Raw genomic sequence first — 25257 nt, 5'->3', positions numbered from 1 at the left:
GAAAAGTCATAATATGTTTGCATACAATTTGATTATTTCTCAGATATCTTACAGTTTCTAAATAGTGTACATGTGGGAATGTTTGAATATTTAAAAATATTAACTAAACTGTTTTCCACGTAAATTCATTATTCAAGGTAATGTTTTTAATGGTTCTAATGCAGCACTTAGTTTTACTGGGAAATCAGTTAATTAGAAATGGCACCTAATTGGAAATCCTAAGGTAACATAAAAAGGAAAAAAAAAGTGGACTGATATATATTTCAGAGCATACCGACACTATTTATAAAGGCTGGCAGTTCAATTTCAAATAGCATACCATATTCAGAATACTTTGAAACTAACTAATTTATGAGATAATTAATATTCAGTTTCAGAAATAGCTACATTTTCCATTGGAAATTTTGCCTCAGGTATTGTTAAATTCCAACCTTTGCTGCTGTACTTTTGTTAACATGATTTTTGTGTAATTTTCAATACGATACTTGTACTCTTAAGTAAGGTGTTCCCAAAGCAGATGCATAAAATGTTTCCATAAACTTTTCTAAATTCCTACATTACAAATTTTTTGTAAACCTAATTTTTATCAATACTTATTCGTCCATTCTGAGTAGCAAAATTTAACCTAACCATTTTTTAAATAATTGCGGAGTTTCTGAAATAAGAAGTTCATACACCAGTCTTCGAATGGTCAGATGTCACTCAAAATCAGCAGTATGCACCCAGTCTTGGTCAAGCTAACAAACAAGCTGTTCGCATAAATATGTGTATCAGTATCTGCAAAAACTCAATTTTGCCGCCTAAAAACTTTTGTTTGATTCCTGTAACTCAAATTAATGAGTAGTTTATCTCAATTGTGTTTGTGGTTGGTAAGAGACTTGGACTGTCATTTTCATTTGAAAGAGCTGTTGTTGAGAGTGGTGACTTTCATTAGTGACCGAGTTCAGTAAATTATTGCAGTGTACTTTTACCTGATGTATTAACTACAAGACAGTACTGTATGTGAACTGTGACATTTAGTGTAAATATGAACAGTGTTTCCTGCCGATTTAAATATTTGTTTAGTGATGTGTTGAGGCTAGTACTGATTATCGGACAATGTTTCATTAACTTGTGCTTCACTAATTTTACAATTTCTCTGAGTAATTTTGCCAATGAAATCATGGCCATTTTTGAGCACTGACCTGATATTAAGTGCTAAAAATTTGCTGAAGTTGAAAAACTGGTCATCTTCCTAACAATAATGTCCTTGAGGATAACAAAATGTGTGAAAAAGTGAAACCAAAATTGTTTAGTGTACATTTTTATAAAGCAAACAATAAGATTTTTCAGCTTCCAGATAACAGACTAATGTGTTATCGAGACGGCAATGGAGGCTACAGAAATCATGTTGGTGGCTTAATTGCCGTTCTTGAAAGTGGTAACCCCAAGAAAATTGCTACAAGTGGTGTGATTACATGTTTTATATGGAGGGAAATAAAATCCAGGGGTTGGAAGCTGTACATTGTTCTTGTAAGTATGAATTCCAATGTCAACAAAGAGTGTGTGTGTGTGTGTGTGTGTGTGTGTGTGTGTGTGTGTGTGTTACCATGAATCAAAGATTAGCAAGTGTTCCTTCTTCAATCAGTAGGTTTTAAAACTTGCAGATGTATACCCATCCATAAGTAAGTCTAGACCATATAGGTTCCACCTAACCTCAGTCTCCCTGTACTGGAGAAATCACAGTAGTTACTGAGGCATCAGAATACATTCCAGTTCCTTGAAATGCAACCTACTGGAACCTACAGTATCTATGGAGTATTATGTGCAAATGTATTATGATGTCATTCACCACTTTTAGATGTGCATGTCAATTAGTAGAAACAGCATACTGAAAAATGGATACTTAAGCAATAATTACTGACAAATTTAATTTCATAATAGGTGCCAATAATGAAAGTTAAAGTTTAAATGCCTTCTCAAAGGCATCACATACTAGTACTGGGAAATAAGAGGAAATATTTAAATTCTATATTATCAAAGATCTCCTCTCTCCGCTAGAAGGCTCAAATGAAAGCAAGGGCACCTCTCACTGTTGAGTGGATACTAAGGACAAAAAACAACAGCTTATGCAACATGAAATTTGTAGACAAAGAAAGTAATAACACTGAGTTCCACCTGCAAGTGCTTTCTGTTTTGTGTCTGTCCCCTTCTTAATAATTGTAGACAGCGTGAAGAGATTCTTTAATGCCAAAACCAAGGTAACAAAACAGTATTTTATTAGTAAAATTGTCTAATTCACAGCAGAAACATCTGAAGAAGTACTAACTGCACAGACCACAGTCTGGCAAACTGTAGATATGTGAAAATATTATATTTTATATATTACATTAAATAAGTTTCCAAATCAAACACAAGCTTTACATCATCAGATACAAACATGCTTACATTCATACACAATCACATGACATTTCAAAAAGACATTAACAATATACAAACATATACAACCTGCTAGTTTTAAAAAGGTATCCGTATTAAAATCAGACACTTCTTGTTGAGCATACCCTGGTACATTGCACTGCTGCTGTCCACACAACTTTGTACAACACCTTCTTTACATTTGGACACAACAAATATGGTAGAGTAATAATGTTCTCAAATACACTACTTGTTCTACACACATATAAATTATATATGGTACATGCCAGTCAGTACTCCAAGACTGTGACTACTGTTTTCATCAAACATAGAAAGCGCGTGAAATAAAGTCAAACAAGTGCCAAATGCTTCATAAACATACAAGATTGCCCCTTTTTTGTTAAAGACTGCATCTTTCTTTTAAAAAAAGTTCCATACTCCAGTGAAAGAAACATAATATGATTTTCATCTATGTATGTCTCCTTGTGATATTCAGTCTTTGATGAACAGGAAAGATGTATATTAATTTATATGTAAGCGAGTAACATTTAATCAAGAATGTGGAGCAGACTTCCAGTTTTACTACACACCTACTATAATTTTGGTATTAATTTAATAGAAAATAGATTCCAGTTTTCTCTGTATAGTAAAAAGTGCAACTACTGTTAAAATGGCTAGGAAAACTTTCCTGCAGCACACTCAAGCCTCATACACAAGCAGTATCAAAATAAAGTTCATTTGTAAACACTCTGTCTGTGAGTACAGTAGTTCATAAAATTACAAAGGGCTATAACTTTTGCTATAACAAACAGGTAAAATTGCAAAAGAAACAAAAATGTTACTAATGTAAATAGATACATTTTTGTTATAGTTTATAGCAATGAGAAGAGCAAATGATGTTCACAATATTGACCATAAATGTGTAGAACATAAACATTTAATACAAACACTGGGTTGATAACTTAAATGCACACACAAAAAAGTTTCTGTAGTGGTGTATGTCACATAAATTGTAACAGAACAGTCATCAAACTCCCCACTTACACCAGAAAACGCAACATTAACATATAGGCAGGACCAGCCACCACTTAATCTTTATGACATACTGTGAAGACTTAACATAGTTGCTTCCCTTGTGGATAAGCATTAAAATTTTATTAGTCAGAAAAAAATTTCTGCAAGCAATTGTATGATCTCAATGTAACAAATACATTGTGCACTTAAATATGGACCATCTTCCAATTCTGTGGAGAGACCACTTTTGTCCTGTGACTAAAATTTCACACCAATGTGATATGTAATGGCCCAGCAATAAGTACACTGGATTTCTTAATGAGGAACAACTTATTGTCTGCTACACAATCTTTAATGTTGTACACAAATACATTATTCATTTTCTTGCACATGTAACTTACAAAATAAAGGACAATTTAACTAAGCTCAAACCCAGCACCTGCTTGAATTGCGTACAAAAGTTTATCACGTAATGTGTTGACATCTGGAAACTCTGGCAGCTTAAGTAAATTCATACAAGTACTTGCTGTTGGAAGACGATCTGAACTTCCTGCATGCTGCACACAGAAAGGAGGCTCCAGCTCCTGTAAGAAAACAGAATAGTTTTGCACTGATCAAGGCCTGGGAAAACTAACAAGTAATCAATGCAATTTTTTGTTTTAGATTGCTAAAATTTAGAGACAACAACGTGACCCTTGCAAAACGTTTGCACTTCCATAGTTTTAAATAATGACCCTACTTGGAATGAGTGTAGTCATTGGGATAAGGATAATTGTGTGAATTAACAGAAACCATCTTTAAAAATGGACCACAAATGATGTGCAATAATAATTATGAATTTATGATAAATCTTTGTAAATACATTTTTGTGCATGTAATTTTGAACAAAGTTTTTTACAGAGCATTACACTATCTCACTGTAAATGAGATTTGACAGAAGAGTGTATTTTATGGAAGCACGTAAAGCTGTAGTAGCAATAGATAAATCACAATTCAATGCAACAGTGTCAAATATGTTTGTTCCCTGTTGTCCATCATGGATATGAGACAGTGGCTAGTCGAATATTAACCAAAGGAACATTGCCAAACACCCATATGTTTTCAAAACATATGAATGTTTGGCAATTTATCTTTGGTAAATATGTTTGTTGTTTTGGAAAGAATATTCATTTACAAAATTCAACTTGTCATACTGGCAGAGAGAATGGACTACTGCAGTGATCACAGTTATTATTTATGACAAGTCTGTATACAAATCAACCAGTTAATAAGTACTTTAAAACAAATAAAATGGTATTTGTAATAACATAATACAAAAAGGGGGTCTCTTACTTGTGATTAATAAGTTAGTTCCGCAAAATATTGGTATCAAGTTGGGTGTCTGTGATGCCCTTTTGTCTATGATAGTTCAAATTTTCAATAAATAATAAGTTTCAGTGCAAAATTGATCACTGATATGCAGTGTCAGAAGCCGGCTGAAAGGCTTTCTGATGATACCTCATTCATCCCAGTATGATTACTATGTGTTGAGAAAAGGGATGTTGACTTGAGAAATAATACACAGTATATTATCAGAAAACAAAGTAAAATATTATGTAAAAATTCCAACTAAAACAACTGCTTTGGTGCACATATGAAAAACAGTACACAAGACAACATTATAAGGAAAAAAAAAGAACAGGACAAAAACAATGAGGACAATTTAAAAGTGATGTGGTAGAAACTGCAGTAGCTGTATGTGGAAGGAAAAGTGGCAGAAAATGATGGAAGGAGACATGGTGGAATGAAAGAGTCGAGGTTGTAGGAAGAAAGAATAAAGCCTTCAGATAGCGGTTCTGAGAAAGGACAATTAGTTAGGGAGAAGTATAAAAAGAAATAAGAACGAGGCAAATAAGACAGTGGAAAGAAGAGAAGAAAGTACTATATGAAATGGTAAAATGTGAGAGGTTTGAAAGAGGGTTCAACAACGATATAAAGAAATGGTTAAGAGGTTAATAACAAAGAGACATTGAAGATAGTGTGGAAGGAATACTTTGAGCACTTGCAAAATCCGAACGGGCTTGGAGATAAGGATAACAAACTAAAGGAGGTAAAAAAAAAAAAAAAAAAAAAAAAACTCCGGGGGGGGGGGGGGGGGGGGTAATCTGACATGGAAATAGCACAGGACAAGATGAAAGGGGGAAAGATACCAGGTACAGACAAAGTAAGTGTCGAAATGGTGACGGCAGCAAGAGATGTTTGTTTTGTCTTCAGAAAAATTGGCCTGTATTCAAGAAAGAGAGTAGGAAGGTTTGTAGAAACTACAGGGGAGTCACACTGTACCAAGGTATGTGAAAAGGTCCTGGAGAGCAGAAACCAAACAAAGGGTGCAACAAATTGAGAGAGAACAGCATGGCTTCAGACCTGGGAGCTCATATCTGATTGACACAGCACCAGGCACACCACTATGAATTTGAGGAAGACCTTGTGATGGTCTTTACCAGAATAGAAAAAGCATTTGATATGTCTGTAGAAAAAAGGTCGGGGAAGCACTAGAGTAGAAGGGGGGGGGGGGAAAAAGACAAGAAGCAGAGTTGGGGAAGATGTCCTGTGGAAGTCTGAGTTGTGTGAAAATGGGAAATGAAAGGCTGGATTGGTTCCAGCAAATATAGGGTATGAAACGGAGCAGGACATTGTCACCTCACCTCTTCACTGTGGTATTGGATGAGATAATGACTAAGATGACAGAAAAAAACTGGAGAAGACAAGATGAAAGCAATGGTGTTTGTGGCTGACTTGATGGTCTGGGGAAACAGGGTGATTCAGGAACAACTGGATGCTTGAGAAAAAATGGTTAAGACGGCAGAGTATGAAATTTAATGTAAACAAATATGAGATTGTGGTTACAACTAGAAAGAAAGATAGGACCAACTATCGGAATAAGGATTGAAGGTCAACAATTGAAGAAGATGGAAAGTGTCAGGTACCTGGAAAGTGTGATACAGGAAATTGGAACAAATGAGCAAGAGATCAGTGAACATGGCAGACAGGCAGAATCATTTCTGCAAGGTGTTAGGAGCCTGGCTTGGAGCAAAGACCTCGCACAAAGAAGCAAAGTAGAATGATATGGAAGTTTCTTCATCCCAGTGCTGACCTATGTTCTGAAACATGGGTGGTGATGAAAAGATCTGTAAGCAGATTATAGGTAAGTAAAATGAAGTTTCCTGAAAGTAGGATGGGAGAAACAAGGAAAGAGAGGGTGAGGAATGAAGCAGTAAGGGAAGCAGTGAATGAGGGACCTTTGTGGAGTGGGATACGAACATTAAGGCTAATATAGAATGGGCACTTAAAGGGAATGGAAAACAAGAGGATTCCCAAGAAGATACATGAAATGGAGAGGCAAAGGAAATGACCAAGAGGAAGAGCAAGGAATAGATGGGTGAAAGGTGTAGAATAGTTTACCAGAGGACTGGACCAGAGTGAACGCAGAAAGATGGTGGGAAAACAGCACTAGATGGCATGGCTTATGTTCCCTGAGGCTAGAAACTTCAAGATGATGATGATGATAAAAGACAAATAGTATCTGAAAATCAGAGGTAGTTCATTGTAATTTGTAATTCACCATTGAAAAAAGTTTAGGGAAGACAGTGTGGCCTGTTCATCCAAACAGTGACTGATGTTATCATATGGATTTCAAAGATTTATCATAATCTGAAAAGATCAATGGACAAAATAAAGGCCTAGGATACACACAATAATTTAGCATTGGTCAGTCGAGAGCAAGATTGGAATGCAAACAAAAAATCAGTCATAGTCATCATATACTTTACAACAGGAACCATCACTTAGAAGGACTTGTTTCCTAATGATGAAACTATCATCTGGCAAACTCACTTTGCCATTTGCCATTTTTTGAAACAAGCCACGTTGTATTAGAATCACAGTCAAATTCAAATTCACAACTGTTGTTACTGTAAGGCAACAGAGATAATATGCTGGGCACAATAGACCGGAAAATACTTGTTTTGTGTTTTGATGGGCATTGTATTTTCGTTGCATAGAGTTTTGGTTTTCTATTAATTGCAACGAATTATAAAAGTGTGGTGATAAATGTGTAAAATTACATAGTGTATTTAGATTTAAGTATTTAAATATTATAAAATGCTGTAAACTAATTGTGGCCATGTTAAGGGATTATTTTGACTAGTGTGGTGTCATGTGACCCGACACAGAACTGTGGATATGAGCGGGAAAACGGGTCTTTTTGTGGTTGGCCGTTGTGATGGCGAGTTGGGAGTGGCAAAGTGCCACGAGTGCAAGCATGGACGCCAGTGTATGCGAAGCAACAACGTGAAAGTGTGTGGGTGTGAGACAAACAGTCTACGAATCGCATCGATTATTATTTGTACAGATCGAATTTATTTGTGAACGTAAAAATGTATGGCCAAAAAGTTAAAGTGTTTCTTTTGAATAAATGTTTCAGTCTGAACGTGTATAGTTCATTTCACTGCTGTTCAAAAGTTAGCCAATATCTGACTCAATAATAGGGCGCAAATGCAACCATTTATTACCAACCCCCTTTGCAGATGAGCCACATGAAAAATAGATACGGTAGTCAATGAGCCCGAGTTCAGTTGCATTACGTTGCACGGAAAGCATAGAAAGCAATCACAGAAATTACAGTTTTTTCAGAGTACAAGAAGAATAATGTTTAAGTATTCTCTTGATGATCTGCATGAATGTGCTATGGAGAAGCAATTTCTTAAATATTCTGACAGTACATGTAATACCAAATCAGTGAAAACTTGGCAGTTTTATTGCACAGATCTACACTTTAAGGACAGCAAAGGAGTAATCAGGACCACTACATTGCCCGTATCATCCTGTTTTCAAAAAATGCCTGAACACACTTGTAATGATGTATAAAGACGGTATCTGTTCTTTCAGACAAGTCCAAAAGAACAGATGCCATCTAAATATAGTTCAAGCTAACTGGCCATTGACCTCCTGTGCTGGATGCACACACATTGTCCGAATTCTTTACGGGACTCGGTAAGATTGTCTGCCGTGAGTAACGAGTGTAATGGGCAGGGGAACTACGAATGTAGTGTCAGGACATTAAGTTGGGAATGTGGATTTCACGGGGAGCATGCAAGGGATAAATCTCTGCAGTTGGACTATCCCTCTGTGCCCTTGGAGGCTCAGATGGATAGTGTCTGCCATGTAAGCAGGAGATCCTGGGCTCGAGTCCCAGTCAGGGCACACATTTTCAACTGTCCCCGTTGATGTATATCAACGCCTGCCGACAGCTTAGGGTCTTGATTTAATTTATCATTTCATTGTAATGATGTGTTTTCAGCAATATACGGGGATTGTTCTAATTAAACCGATTGTGTTCTGAGTGTTCTACCTGTTTCTTCAAATTTCTTGATCATATTCTCTAGCCCATTTAATGACATGGGGTCTCTTTGAAGCTGTTTCTGTCAATCATATTACCGCAATGCAGCTCTGCTATTACTGCCATTCTGATAAAACAACTTTACCAGCAGTGAATAGTCTTTCTTCTCAGTATCTGTTAAGTTTCGTATGGAAAACTTCAACCTTCTTAACCTTTACATCACCAGCCACTTAACAAAAGAAATCAACATGCATCATCAAGCAATGAACAGCATACTGATGTCAAAACAGGAAAAATTGAACTTTACGACTGCTCACAGCGCTATATTTTCAGCTGGTGGCAGAAAGTAGAGCTATTATTTTTCAGCATATTCTGTGAGCGAACATATTACTGAATATACCTATGATGTTTCAGCGCCCTGTGATGTATAAAGTCTGCATTGCAGCACTGCAACTATAGCCATCTGGTAATTACAAAACTGCATTTTTATGGGGAAAAATGAAGCAGCATTGTTCAAATAGTCATTAGCTTAATGAAACATGTACCAACACACAAACACTATGTACTCAAAAGTATCAGGACACCCATAAAAACATACGTTTTTCATATTAGATGCAATGTGCTACCATCTACTGCCAGGTACTCCATATCAGCGACCTCATTAGTCATTAGACATCATGAGAGACCAGAATGGGGCACTCCGTGGAACTCACGGACTTCGAACATGGTCATGTGATTGGGTGTCACTTGTGCCATACGTCTGTAGCGAGATTTTCACACTACTAAACATTCCTAGGTCCACTGCTTCCGATGTGAGAGTGAAGTGGAAACATGAAGGGACATGTACAGTACAAAAGTGTACAGACTGACCTCGTCTATTAACTGACAGAGACTGCCGACAGTTGAAGAGGGTCATAGTGTGTACCGTATTTACTCGAATCTAAGACGCACTCGAATCTAAGCCACACCTGAAAAATGAGACTCGAAATAAAAGAAAAAAAAAAAAAAATTCCCGAATCTAAGCCGCATGTGAAATTTGAGACTCGAAATTAAAGGGGAGGGAAAAGTTTTACGCCGCACCTCCAAATCGAAACAAAGTTGGTCCATTGTAATATAAGACACAATTTAGGTCGAATGAATAACGATACAGCTACAGTAGTTTGGTTCGAGTCGTAAGCTTAGCAGTTAAGCTTCACCAGGTAGCCATTGCTATGCGTCAGGCGCTCCGTCCGTAATTATACGGGTACCCTTCCTTTTTCACTTGCTTCATCATCTGGTTTGAATCGATTGCTTATTTTGCTTTGATCTGATAAGTGCCGTTTTCTTTGTTATAGATGTCTACGTCACTCTAAGCTGAAAATGGATTACTGTACTATGTCACGTATTGTTTGTCGCATTCTGATAGTGTGTGTTTACGGCCTGTCGCCGCTCGCGGCATGGCTTGCTTTTGTGATCGCCTACTGCCGCTTACAATAAATAAAAAAAAAAAAGTGAGAGAGAGGAATCATCTCATTAGCGAAACAATGGCAAAAGACTGCTATTTGTTGTTACTTACACTGCTGCTTTCTTTGATAATGTTTAACAAGAACCAAATAATAGACTGCGTATGATAGAACATGTTCTGAACAAGAGTTAGGCGAAAATTTTTCTCAGTTTGAAAATCTTTGCGGCCGCTTCTTTAGTACATCAAATTCTGCACAGAAATTAGAGTCATCTTGCCGTGCTTCATTTCTGACTGTATCACTATTAGGTATAAGAATAATACAAATATAAACATGACAGGATATGTACATTCTTCCGCGTTTGCTGTTGTCTCACTCTACTTTCGTAGTTTATTAGGCAGACAGGAATTAAATGAGATAGCAGCAAACACGAAGGATTACATGGCGAAATGTTTATATTCGCATTCTTTCTTATGGTGAAGAGAATACTGCATGTGATTCACATTTCATCAGGTTCCTATTAGCAACCATCTCTTCTCACAGGTAGGAAAAAATTTAGAACGTAGAGTTGGCCATATTGACAAACATCCCAACAGTCTTGCCAGTCGGATTTTCGTAGTACATTGAAATTCTGCTACATTCGAAGATGAACAATACGGAATTTGTACTTACTTCGTTGGATAATGTATGAAAATGCAGTGGTCGAAACTCAGGGCGGAGAAAAAAAGCTCGTCTTCCACCCTTTTTTTAAAAAAAATTATTTACTGATGCAGAGGTTTTGGCGCCAGTATTTTATCTTTGTGCCTACAAAGCATGCCTGTATAGCGCTACATATATTCGACGGGAGAAGTTAGTTGTGGCAGCACCTACCAACATTTTTCAGAACTTCCGCTTGCTTTGCACTCGATTCTAAGCTGCAGGCGGTTTTTTGGATTACAAAAACCGGAAGAAAAGTGCGTCTTAGATTCGAGTAAATACGGTAATAGGCAGACATCTATCCAGATCATCACACAGGAATTCCAAACTGCATCAGGATCCACTGCAAATACTATGACAGTTAGGTGGCAGGTGAGAAAACTTGGATTTCATGGTCGAGCAGCTGCTCATAAGCGACACATCACACTGGTAAATGCCAAATGATGCCTCGCTTGGTGCAAGGTGCGTAGACATTGGACGACTGAACAGTGGAAAGATTTTGTGTGGAGTCACAAATCATGGTACACAATGTGGCGATCTGATGGCAGGGTGTGGGTATGGTGAATGCCCGGTGAACGTCATCTGCCAGCATGCGTAGAGCCAACAGTAAATTTCAGAGGCGGTGGTGCTATGGTGTGGTCGTGTTTTCATGGAGGGGTCTTGCACCCCTTGTTGTTTTGCATGGCACTACCACAGTACTGCATGCAGCTTTACTGTATGGTTAAATGATGATGGTGTCCTCTTGGGTAAAATATTCTGGAGGTAAAATAGTCCCCCATTCGGATCTCCGGGCAGGGACTACTCAAGAGGAAGTTATTATCAGGAGAAAGAAAACTGGCGTGCTAGGGATCGGAGCATGGAATGTCAGATCCCCTAATCGGGCAGGTAGGTTAGAAAATTTAAAAAGGGAAATGGATATGTTAAAGTTAGATATAGTGGGAATTAGTGAAGTTCGTTGGCTGGAGGGACGACTTTTGGTCAGGTGAATACAGGGTTATAAATACCAAATCAAATAGGGGTAATGCAGGAGTAGGTTTAATAATGAATAAAAAAATGCGGGTAAGCTACTACAAACAGCATAGTGAACGCATTATTGTGGCCAAGATAGACATGAAGCCCACGCCTAATACAGTAGTACAAGTTTATATGCCAACTAGCTCTGCAGATGATGAAGAAATTGATGAAAAGTATGATGAGATAAAAGAAATTATTCAGGTAGTGAAGGGAGACGAAAATTTAATAGTCATGGGTGACTGGAATTCGGTAGTAGGAAAAGGGAGAGAAGGAAATATAGTAGGTAAATATGGACTGGGGGTAAGAAATGAAAGAGGAAGCCACCTGGTAGAATTTTGCACAGAGCATAACTTAATCATAGCTAACACTTGGTTCAAGAATCATAAAAGAAGGTTGTATACATGGAAGAATGCTGGAGATACTAGAAGGTATCAGATAGATTATATAATGGTAAGACAGAGATTTAGAAACCAGATTTTAAATTGTAAGACATTTCCAGGGGCAGATGTGGAATCTGACCACAATCTGTTGGTTATGAAATGTAGATTAAAACTGAAGAAAATGCAAAAAAGGTGGGAATTTAAGGAGATGGGACCTGAATAAACTGACTAAACCAGAGGTTGTACAGAGTTTTAGGAAGAGCATAAGGGAACAATTGACAGGAATGGGGGAAAGTAATATAGTAGATGAAGAATGGGTAGCTCTGAGGGATGAAGTAGTGAAGGCAGCAGAGGATCGAGTAGGTGAAAAATGAGGGCTAGTAGAAATCCTTGGGTTACAGACGAAATATTGAATTTAATTGATGAAAGGAGAAAATATAAAAATGCAATAAATGAAGCAGGCAAAAAGGAATACAAACATCTCAAAAATGAGATCGACAGGAAGTGCAAAATGGCTAAGCAGGCATGGCTAGACGACAAATGTAAGGATGTAGAGGCTAATCTCACTAGGGATAAGATAGATACTGCCTACACGAAAATTAAAGAGACCTTTGGAGAAAAGAGAACCACTTGTATGAATATCAAGAGCTCAGATGGAAACCCAGTTCTAAGCAAAGAAGGGAAAGCAGAAAGGTGGAAGGAGTATATAGAGGGTCTATACAACGGCAACGTTCTTGAGGACAATATTATGGAAATGGAAGAGCATGTAGATGAAGATTAAATGGGAGATACGATACTGCGTGAAGAGTTTGACAGAACACTGAAAGACCTAAGTCGAAACAAGGCCCCAGGAGTAGACAACATTTCATTACAACTAATGACAACCTTGGGAGAGCCAGTCCTGACAAAACTCTACCATCTGGTGAGCAAGATGTATGAAACAGGCGAAATACCCTCAGACTTCAAGAAGAATATCATAATTCCAATCCCAAAGAAAGCAGGTGTTGACAGATGTGAAAATTACCAAACTATCAGTTTAATAAGTCACAGCTGCAAAATACTAACACGAATTCTTGATTGACGTTCACCGGGCATTCACCATACCCACACCCTGCCATTAGATCGCCACATTGTGTACCATGATTTGTGACTCCACACAAAATCTTTCCACTGTTCAGTCATCCAATGTCTACGCACCTTACACCAAGCGAGGCATCATTTGGCATTTACCAGTGTGATGTGTGGCTTATGAGCAGCTGCTCGACCATGAAATCCAACTGGTAGAAGCCGACCTTGGGGAAGATCAGTTTGGACTCCGTAGAAATATTGGAACACATGAGGCAATACTGACCTAATGACTTATCTGAGCAGAAGGATTAAGGAAAGGCAAACCTACGTTTCTAGCATTTGTAGACTTATAGAAAGCTTTTGACAATGTTGACTGGAATACTCTCTTTCAAATTCTCAAGGTGGCAGGGGTAAAATACAGGGAGCAAAAGGCTATTTACAATTTGTACAGAAACAAGATGGCAGTTATAAGAATCTAGGGGCATGAAAGGGAAGCAGTGGTTGGGAAGGGAGTGAGACAGGGTTGTAGCCTCTCCCCAATGTTATTCAATCTGTGTACTTAGCAAGTAGTAAAGAAAACAAAAGAAAAATACGGAGTAGGTATTAAAATCCATGGAGAAGAAATAAAAACTTTGAGGTTCACCAATGACATTGTAATTCTGTCAGAGACAGCAAATGACTTGGAAGAGCGGTTGAATGGAATGGACAATGTCTTGAAAGGAGGATATAAGATGAACATGAACAAAAGTAAAACGAGAATAATGGAATGTAGTCGAATTAAGTCGGGTGATGCTGAGGGAATTAGATCAGGAAATGGGGCACTTAAAAGAGTAAAGGTGTTTGCTATTTGGGGAGCAAAATAACTGATGATGGTCTGGCAAGGAAAGCGTTTCTGAAGAAGTGAAATTTGTTAACATCGAGTATAGATTTAAGTGTCAGGAAGTTGTTTCTGAAAGTATTTTTATGGAGTGTAGCCATGTGTGGAAGAGAAATATGGACGATAAGTAGTTTGGACAAGAAGAGAATAGAAGCTTTCGAAATGTGGTGCTACAGAAGAATGCTGAAGATTAGATGGGTAGATCACATAACTAATGAGGAGGTGCTGAATAGAATTGTGGAGAAGAGGAGTTTGTGGCACAATTTGACAAGAAGAAGGGACCGGTTGGTAGGACATATTCTGAGGCATCAAGGGATTGCAAATTTAGCATTGGAGGGCAGCGTGAAAGGTAAAAATTATAGAGGGAGACCAAGAGATGAATACATAAGCAGATTCAGAAGGATGTAGGTTGCAGTAAGTACTGGGAGATGAAGAAGCTTGCACAGGATAGAGTAGCATGGAGAGCTGCATCAAACCAGTCTCAGGACTGAAGACCACAACAACAACCTCAGCACAAGCCTATATTAATGTTTCAAGCACCTTCTTGCTTCCCACTGTTGAAGAGCAATTCGGGGATGGTGATTGCATCTTTCAACACAATCGAGCACCTGTTCATAATGCATGGCCTGTGGCAGAGTGGTTACACGACAATAGTATCCCTGTAATGGACTGGCCTGCACAGAGTCCTGACCTGAATCCTACAGAACACCTTTGGGATGTTTTGGAATGCCAACTTTGTGTCAGGCCTCACTGGCCGACATCGATACCTCTCTTCAGTGCAGCACTCCATGAAGCAAGGGCTCCCATTCCCCACGAAAGCTTTCAGCACCTGATTGTACATATGCCTGCGAGAGTGGAAGCTGTCATCAAGGCCAAACCATACTGAATTCCAGCATTACCAATGGACGGCACCATGCACTTTTAAGTTATTTTCAGCCAGGTGGTCAGATACTTTTGATCAAATAGTGTATATAGAGTGAATCAACGCTGGCAAAGTGACACTGGCTGATATTATTTCCACACAATAATGTCAGTCCACATTTTTTGTGCCTTGTTCTGTGTGTTCCATGCACAACACATTACTAGAGAAATGTTTTAACCAAAGCCAATGTATTTACATCTTGAAAACATGATTTAAAACCGCTCTTAAAGGATTACATATTTAAGAACTTACATAAAACGTTTCAGTTAAACTGAAGACCACAATCTATCTAATTTTCCTCCAATGGAAAACATATTGTCAGTTAAAAGGATGACTTTCATCTTTCTGTGTTGTTGCAGCAACTTGGAGGAGACTTCACTAATTATTTACTTGAGTAATTAGTGCTACACTTTTAACAATATTCATGTCTACCCAGATCTGTAAACACAATAGTCCTACTGACATGGGCAGGATTTAAAGTTAGGTTTGTCTGATACTAGTTTTACTGTAGTAGATAAGAAAGAGAATTTGATCTGAATATAAGTGTTATGGAAGGAATCTATTTCTGATATTTATTTTTTTCTACTTTCATATAGGGTACGCATCCCTCTCTATGGTTTTATACTCTGATGCAGAAGTGTCAAAGGACGTCAGAAAGAAAACTGAAGAAAAAAAGAAATCAAACATAAAAGAGTATCTTAATATTTGGACTCAGCAGGGATTTAAATCCTATGGTAACACTAATATTTGTATTACACACATCTTGACCTTGTTAAATATAGACAGCTGATAATGGTCAGTGGAAATTTAGATAAATTTTTTGTCTGATGTATTAAATAATAACAGTAGCTGAGTAGTAATGAAAGAGGGCAGTAGCTTTCTTCACAATATCTGTTTCTCCCTCAACGCACATATTAATGTAAAATAATCCAGAAGTAATTCACATAATTGTCAGTGTGTGTAGATAAGCACTAATTGTAATTTGTTGTTAGTAGTATACTTTACAGAAATAGCCAGTTTCTGTCTGTTTAATATACAACTTGAATCATTTCATATCCTTGAACGCTCACCTTCATTTATGGAACATAATGAATGAATGAATCTACTGGACATGATGCCTAAATCCACATATATTGAACTGTAATGGTTTTAAGACTGAAGTCAAATCCTTCTACTCTGGTGCATTTCTTGTTAACTGCATTTGATGTCATATAACTGCTCTTGTTTAAAAACCCAAACTGAGAATGGAAGTTACAATGTCACTATTTAAAGCATAAAGCATTTGCAGATATATATATATATCTGCAAATATATATATCTGCAAATATATATACCTAAAAACAAAGATGATGTGACTTACCAAATGAAAGTGCTGGCAGGTCGACAGATACACAAACGAACACAAACATACACACAAAATTCAAGCTTTCGCAACAAACTGTTGCCTCATCAGGAAAGAGGGAAGGAGAGGGAAAGACGAAAGGATGTGGGTTTTAAGGGAGAGGGTAAGGCGTCATTCCAGTCCCGGGAGCGGAAAGACTTACCTTATGGGGAAAAAAGGACGGGTATACACTCGCACACACACACATATCCATCCACACATATACAGACACAAGCAAACATATTTAAAGACAAAGAGTTTGGGCAGAGATGTCAGTCGAGGCAGAAGTGCAGAGGCAAAGATGTTGTTGAATGACAGGTGAGGTATGAGTGGCGGCAACTTGAAATTAGCGGAGATTGAGGCCTGGTGGATAACGGGAAGAGAGGATAGATTGAAGAGCAAGTTCCCATCTCCGGAGTTCGAATAGGTTGGTGTTAGTAGGAAGTATCCAGATAACCCGGACGGTGTAACACTGTGCCAAGATGTGCTGGCCATGCACCAAGGCATGTTTAGCCACAGGGTGATCCTCATTACCAACAAACACTGTCTGCCTGTGTCCATTCATGCGAATGGACAGTTTGTTGCTGGTCATTCCCACATAGAATGCATCACAGTGTAGGCAGGTCAGTTGGTAGATCACGTGGGTGCTTTCACACGTGGCTCTGCCTTTGATTGTGTACACCTTCCGGGTTACAGGACTGGAGTAGGTGGTGGTGGTGGAGGGAGGGTGCATGGGACAGGTTTTACACCGGGGGCGGTTACAAGGGTAGGAGCCAGAGGGTAGGGAAGGTGGTTTGGGGATTTCATAGGGATGTACTAAGAGGTTACGAAGGTTAGGTGGACGGCGGAAAGACACTCTTGGTGGAGTGGGGAGGATTTCATGAAGGATGGATCTCATTTCAGGGCAGGATTTGAGGAAGTCGTATCCCTGCTGGAGAGCCACATTCAGAATCTGATCCAGTCCCGGAAAGTATCCTGTCACAAGTGGGGCACTTTTGTGGTTCTTCTGTGGGAGGTTCTGGGTTTGAGAGGATGAGGAAGTGGCTCTGGTTATTTGCTTCTGTACCAGGTCGGGAGAGTAGTTGCGGGATGCAAAAGCTGTTGTCAGGTTGTTGGTGTAATGCTTCAGGGATTCCGGACTGGAGCAGATTCGTTTGCCACGAAGACCTAGGCTGTAGGGAATGGACCGTTTGATGTGGAATGGGTGGCCGCTGTCGTAATGGAGGTACTGTTGCTTGTTGGTGGGTTTGATGTGGACGGACGTGTGAAGCTGGCCATTGGACAGGTGAAGGTCAACATCAAGGAAAGTGGCATGGGATTTGGAGTAGGACCAGGAGAATCTGATGGAACCAAAGGAGTTGAGGTTGGAGAGGAAATTCTGGAGTTCTTCTTCACTGTGAGTCCAGATCATGAAGATGTCATCAATAAATCTGTACCAAACTTTGGGTTGGCAGGCCTGGGTAACCAAGAAGGGTTCCTCTAAGCGATCCATGAATAGGTTGGCGTACGAGGGGGCCATCCTGGTACCCATGGCTGTTCCCTTTAATTGTTGGTATGTCTGGTCTTCAAAAGTGAAGAAGTTGTGGGTCAGGATGAAGCTGGCTAAGGTAATGAGGAAAGAGGTTTTAGGTAGGGTGGCAGGTGATCGGCGTGAAAGGAAGTGCTCCATCGCAGCGAGGCCCTGGACGTGCGGGATATTTGTGTATAAGGAAGTGGCATCAATGGTTACAAGGATGGTTTCTGGGGAAGACACTATCCAAATGAACCCTGCCTGGAACAGTTCCGTCCTCCGTCACAGCGGGACCCACCTCCTCTTCCTCAAAATCACCCTCTCCAAACCTTCCAGGAATTTCTGACTTCCAGCCTTGCCTCTCAATCCTTCTTAAAAAACCTTAATCCTACTCCCAACACCACCACTGCTGAAGCCCAGGCTATCCGTGATCTGAAGGCTGACCGGTCCATCGTCATTCTTCCGGCGGACAAGGGTTCCACGACCGTGGTACTTGATCATCGGGAGTATGTGGCTGAGGGACTGCGTCAGCTTTCAGACAACACCACATACAAAGTTTGCCAAGGTAATCCCATTCCTGATGTCCAGGCAGAGCTTCAAGGAATCCTCAGAACCTTAGGCCCCCTACAAAACCTTTCACCTGACTCCATCAACCTCCTGACCCCACCGACACCCCGCACCTTCTACCTCCTTCCTAAAATTCACAAACCCAATCATTCCGGCCGCCCCATTGTAGCTGGTTACCAAGCCCCCACAGAACGTATCTCTGCCTACGTAGATCAACACCTTCAACCCATTACATGAAGTCTCCCATCCTTCATCAAAGACACCAACCACTTTCTCGAACGCCTGGAATCCTTACCCAATCCGTTACCCCCAGAAACTTCTTCACTTTTGAAAACCAGACATACCAACAATTAAAGGGAACAGCCATGGGTACCAGGATGGCCCCCTCGTACGCCAACCTATTCATGGATCGCTTAGAGGAAGCCTTCTTGGTTACCCAGGCCTGCCAACCCAAAGTTTGGTACAGATTTATTGATGACATCTTCATGATCTGGACTCACAGTGAAGAAGAACTCCAGAATTTCCTCTCCAACCTCAACTCCTTTGGTTCCATCAGATTCACCTGGTCCTACTCCAAATCCCATGCCACTTTCCTTGATGTTGACCTTCACCTGTCCAATGGCCAGCTTCACACGTCCGTCCACATCAAACCCACCAACAAGCAACAGTACCTCCATTACGACAGCTGCCACCCATTCCACATCAAACGGTCCCTTCCCTACAGCCTAGGTCTTCGTGGCAAACGAATCTGCTCCAGTCCGGAATCCCTGAAGCATTACACCAACAACCTGACAACAGCTTTTGCATCCCGCAACTACCCTCCCGACCTGGTAGAGAAGCAAATAACCAGAGCCACTTCCTCATCCTCTCAAACCCAGAACCTCCCACAGAAGAACCACAAAAGTGCCCCACTTGTGACAGGATACTTTCCGGGACTGGATCAGATTCTGAATGTGGCTCTCCAGCAGGGATACGACTTCCTCAAATCCTGCCCTGAAATGAGATCCATCCTTCATGAAATCCTCCCCACTCCACCAAGAGTGTCTTTCCGCCGTCCACCTAACCTTCGTAACCTCTTAGTACATCCCTATGAAATCCCCAAACCACCTTCCCTACCCTCTGGCTCCTACCCTTGTAACCGCCCCCGGTGTAAAACCTGTCCCATGCACCCTCCCACCACCACCACCACCTACTCCAGTCCTGTAACCCGGAAGGTGTACACAATCAAAGGCAGAGCCACGTGTGAAAGCACCCACGTGATCTACCAACTGACCTGCCTACACTGTGATGCATTCTATGTGGGAATGACCAGCAACAAACTGTCCATTCGCATGAATGGACACAGGCAGACAGTGTTTGTTGGTAATGAGGATCACCCTGTGGCTAAACATGCCTTGGTGCACGACCAGCACATCTTGGCGCAGTGTTACACCGTCCGGGTTATCTGGATACTTCCTACTAACACCAACCTATCCGAACTACGGAGATGGGAACTTGCTCTTCAATATATCTTCTCTTCCAGTTATCCACCAGGCCTCAATCTCCGCTAATTTCAAGTTGCCGCCACTCATACCTCACCTGTCATTCAACAACATCTTTGCCTCTGCACTTCTGCCTCGACTGACATCTCTGCCCAAACTCTTTGTCTTTAAATATGTCTGCTTGTGTCTGTATATGTGTGGATGGATATGTGTGTGTGTGCGAGTGTATACCCATCCTTTTTTCCCCATAAGGTAAGTCTTTCCGCTCCCGGGACTGGAATGACTCCTTACCCTCTCCCTTAAAACCCACATCCTTTCGTCTTTCCCTCTCCTTCCCTCTTTCCTGATGAGGCAACAGTTTGTTGCGAAAGCTTGAATTTTGTGTGTATGTTTGTGTTCGTTTGTGTGTCTGTCGACCTGCCAGCACTTTCATTAGATAAGTCACATCATCTTTGTTTTTAGGTGTGTGTGTGTGTGTGTGTATTATATATATATATATATATATATATATATATATATATATATATATATATACACACACACAAGGACACCAACAAAAACGGAAAACATCTGATAGACTTTTGCAAAAGCCACGACCTCGCCATTATGTCAACAAAATTCAAGAAACCAACACGAAAACTTACCACATGGAAATTCCCCAGCGGAAAGCAAGAACTACAAATCGACCACGTAATAGTGCAGAAAGACTCACAAAAAGAAATTTTGAACATAGACATCCGTAAAGGCTACTTCGACTCAGACCACCACCTACTACAGATCAGGATTCGTCTTTTGCCCAAGAAAAAGCTCCAGAAGAACAAAATTGTTAGACCAGATCCAGAATACGTTACTTTAAACCAGACACAAATATTACACAAAATTAAAATGGAGAAAACGACAGATTGGACACAACTTTCACAAAGAATCCGAGAGGCCATGAAACTAGCACAAGCACCACGAACACGGAAAAACCGTTGGTGGAACCACACATGTGACCAAGCTATTGACCAACGAATCAGTGCATGGAAAAAATTTAGTTGCCATAAATCCCAAGAGAATTGGATGAACTTCTTGAAAACACAGAAGCAATCAAGCAAAATCATTCGCAGTGGAAAACGACAGTATGACAAACGGCGACTGACAGAGATCGAATCGGACTTCATGAAGAACAATACAAGAAACTTCTACAGAACGTTCAGAGAAAATATGACTGGATATCAACCACCCAACTTGTGCTTCAGAAGACCGGATGGAACCCTAGAAACCAATACCAAAAACAATTGTGACATTCTGGCAAAGTACTTTGAAAAACTGCTCAACACGGACCCCCCCATGGAAGAAATGATGACAGAAACGAGCACATACAATCCAGATAGTGAACCTCCAACTCTAGAAGAAGTTAAAGAAATAATAAAGTCACTCAAGAATCGTAGAGCACCAGGAGAAGATGGCATCATCGCGGAAATCTGGAAGTTACAAGACCCAGAACTCACCAAAGACATCCACAGGATCTTGGAAGACATCTGGAAAACCATGAAAATTCCTGACGACTGGAAAACTGCCCTGATACACCCACTACACAAAAAAGGTGACAAGACTAACCCGAACAACTACAGAGGAATATCCCTACTACCGGTCACATACAAGATCCTCTCTAAAGCTTTACTGAACAGACTAGAATGCCAAACCGACCACTTGATTGGGGAATACCAAGCAGGCTTCCGTAAAGGGCGGTCTTGTGCGGAACAAATTTGGAACCTGAAAATGATTTTACAACACAAACAGAACCTGATCATTACCTTTGTTGACTTCAAAAAGGCGTACGACTCTATCGACCGGAAAACTCTCTTCAAAATTCTAGCAGAATACAAAGTAGACAACAAAACACGAGCTATCATAGAGCAAACTTTAACCAACACGACCTCCAAAGTAAAGTTCTGTGGGGAACTATCAGAGCCCTTCGAAATTCGCACAGGTGTCCGACAAGGCGATGGCCTCTCACCTCTCCTTTTCAATCTGGTGTTAGATAAGGTCATAAAAGAATGGGAAACATCACAACAGGGGATAACCTTAGGAAACCTACAGATTAAATGCCTGGCTTTTGCAGATGATTTGGCGATTGTCACAAAAGGTATAAAGGAAACAAAAGACGCTATTGAAAAACTGCACGAAATCGCTTCCAAAACTGGACTACAGATCTCTTACGAAAAGACACAGTTTATGAGCCCAAAGAAACTCTCATCTCTGATCACAAAGTATGGCACGATTTACAAAACAGCAAACTTCAAATACCTCGGTGAAACACTACAAATGAGTGGACATAACAGAGACTCAAATGAAGAAAGAAAGACTAAACTGGACAAGGCATACAAAGTAGTGTGGAATCATTACAACAAGAAGTCTATCTCACAAAAAGCCAAATTACGCCATTATGACACGGTGGTGCTCCCAGAGGCACTATATGCAGCAGAGACCACACTAATCCGAGGGCATACACGTATCAGACAATTAGAAAAAGTAGAAAGGAAAATACTTAGGAAAATATTTGGCGCAACTAACAACAATGGAATATGGATCAAGAAACCTACAGAGGAACTGTACAAACATACGGAGACAATCACAGAAAAGATTAGAAAACGCAGACTACAATTCTATGGACAGCTATACAGAATGCCATCACACAGGCTGACCAAACAGATCTTTGACTGGGTAACCACTAGAAACAACAAATGGGTGGCAGAGGTAGAAAACGACCTGAACCAGCTCAACATAACAGCAGACACAATAAACGACAGAATAAAGTTCAGAAACATCATTAAGAAAAGTAAACTACAGGAGATACAATGCGACAAACGAACAGGCATAAAATGGACCGAAGAACGAAAGCAAGATCACAGCCAGAAGATGAAAGAAATATGGGCAACCAAAAAGGCAATCAAGATGAAGCCGAAGACACGAAGCCGACAAGAAGCATGGACAGAGGACCGGAAACAGAAACACAGCGAGCGAATGAGGGAAGTTTGGGCAGCAAGGAAGGCAGCAAAAGGAACTGGCCATGTAGTTTAGTCCAAATGCGCTCTTTAAGGGCAAAACACCAATAATAATAATAATATATATATAACTTTAACAAACTGTCTTTCCAAATGTTGTAATACAGTTAATGCTTATTAAACCAATGGAATTTCTATATGATTTCAAAAGTATGTTCAGTTAGTTTTACAAAATGTTATTCCCAGATTTAAAGCAGTTATAAAGTTTCTGCCTATATTGAATTAGTAATATTTATTCATTATGTTTCTTGCTGATTTTCGAACAAAAATGAGCGAAGATTTACAGCCAGTCCTTGACAGGGTACTTGATTTTCCACGTAGCCAAAGTTTAGAAATAAATAATTTCGTTGAGTGGAATTGACATCTCATACTAATTCTTAACATAAATGAACAATCTTTACTAGTAGAATTGTATGCGTTTTTGTTACCCAGGATGACCATTCAGAATATAAAATTTTAATTATATAAGAAGGTTTAATAGGCAACAAGTCATGTTTTGCGTATTTTGCTTTTCACATGAGGTATTCTGTCTGGTCTCCATGCCTTTACATGAGAGCTGATGACATACTTAAGAGTCCTGATGTGAAAAGAAGTCAGAAGTGGCAACGAGTCTTGTGCGCCGGACACGCTGTCAAGGAATACCAGTAACTAGAAGTTTATATCAATAACTTATATATGTACATATTGGAAAAAAAAAGAAAGCCTGTTATTTGTTACCTGGAAGGTCTCCTGTAACAATATACTTATCATCCAATATGTGTTATATTCAAAGAAGCAATAAAAGCCTTAAAAAAACATAGTTGCCAGCACCTGGTTTTTAGCAAAAACTACTTTATTCTGTATATAAGAAGAATATTTAACAAGTCAGGAGTTCACACACTACTCCGAGCTGGTGTGTGTGTGTGTGTGTGTGTGTGTGTGTGTGTGTGTGTGTGTGTTTGTGGGGAGGGGGGGCGTGTGTGTGGGGGCGCGCGTGTGTGTGGGGGCGCGCGCGCGCACACAGCATTTTCAAATTAAGTACCAAGAGTAACGTGCCATCATAATACATTTGTTTCAAAAAGTTTATTGCTAACAGCAATTCATACAATGTTTGCAAAGGGATATACTCCTTAATTTTCGACAGTCAAGAAAGAGGAGGTGCATTCAAGTAGGGTTGTACTTCACTTGATGATTTACGAAGAATGTCCATAAACTACAAGGGTCGTTTAAATAAGTAATGCCCCACATTACAGAGTTAGAATTTGGTGACAATATACATCAACATGTCTTGTCCACATCCTATTTTTCTACGTAGTCTCTATCACGTTCTATGGCTGTACGCCAACATTGTGGAAGAGCATGTACTCCCTGCTGGTGAAAGCTCTTGTCCTGTAGGCCTAGCCATGTTTTCACGGCATGACCGACACACTCGTCATCTTAAAAGTGTGTTCCCCATAGAGAATCTTTAAGTGCCCCAAGAGATGGAAGTCCGAGGGTGCCAGGTCTGGACTGTAGGGTTGATGAGGAGCAGTGGTTGTGACATGACGTCCCAGGCATAGCTGATTATGGAGCTCTGCCCAACTGTGCTCCTATTAACTGCAGGATCACTATACACTGCACACAAACGGTTATGGATGTTCATCACGGTTTCTTTTTCTGTACAATTCAATAACAGCACACTGCTTGTAACGTGTGTCTATGTAGATGCCATTTTGATGCTGTACCACGGCTCTGCCATTTGCCAGAACAGTTCAAAGCAAACATCAAATGCAAAGCACCACCAAGGAAGTTTGTCTGAAAAAAATGTTGGGCGTTACTTACTGAACGACCCTCGTACAACCACAAATTAAAAAATCAACACCAGAACAGTATATTGGATGACCAGCAATTATAGGTGTACAAATTAGCTGACACCATAAGTTTATCAGAGGAAAAAGTATGGTAGATTTTATATTAAAAATGGTGAGAAATATTTTTTTTACGAATGAGATTATGAAATGAGTGCTATTGGTGGTGGGAGGGGGGGTGGGGGGAAGAGATAGTATAAGATATACACCAAAGTGAAAATGGGAAAAATGAGCATTTAATCAAAGTAGTGGCAG

At 39.8% G+C, this 25257-nt stretch overlaps 1 protein-coding gene across 2 annotated transcripts in view; it reads right to left on the bottom strand.

The window, feature by feature from the left end:
- Window positions 1-2241: 2241 nt before the first annotated feature.
- Window positions 2242-25257, bottom strand: part of LOC126183417 (ubiquitin-protein ligase E3C) — a 216554-nt gene continuing 193538 nt past the window's right edge. For both annotated transcript variants that reach the window (XM_049925370.1, XM_049925378.1), the window contains exon 17: window positions 2242-3995. In XM_049925370.1, the coding sequence (XP_049781327.1) occupies window positions 3828-3995 (168 nt within the window). In that variant the 3' untranslated portion in view covers window positions 2242-3827. The remainder of the gene's footprint in view (window positions 3996-25257) is intronic.

Source organism: Schistocerca cancellata, chromosome 1 (assembly GCF_023864275.1).
Source record: "Schistocerca cancellata isolate TAMUIC-IGC-003103 chromosome 1, iqSchCanc2.1, whole genome shotgun sequence".
Lineage (NCBI taxonomy): Eukaryota > Metazoa > Arthropoda > Insecta > Orthoptera > Acrididae > Schistocerca > Schistocerca cancellata.
This window is presented reverse-complemented; position numbering and strand designations above follow the sequence as displayed.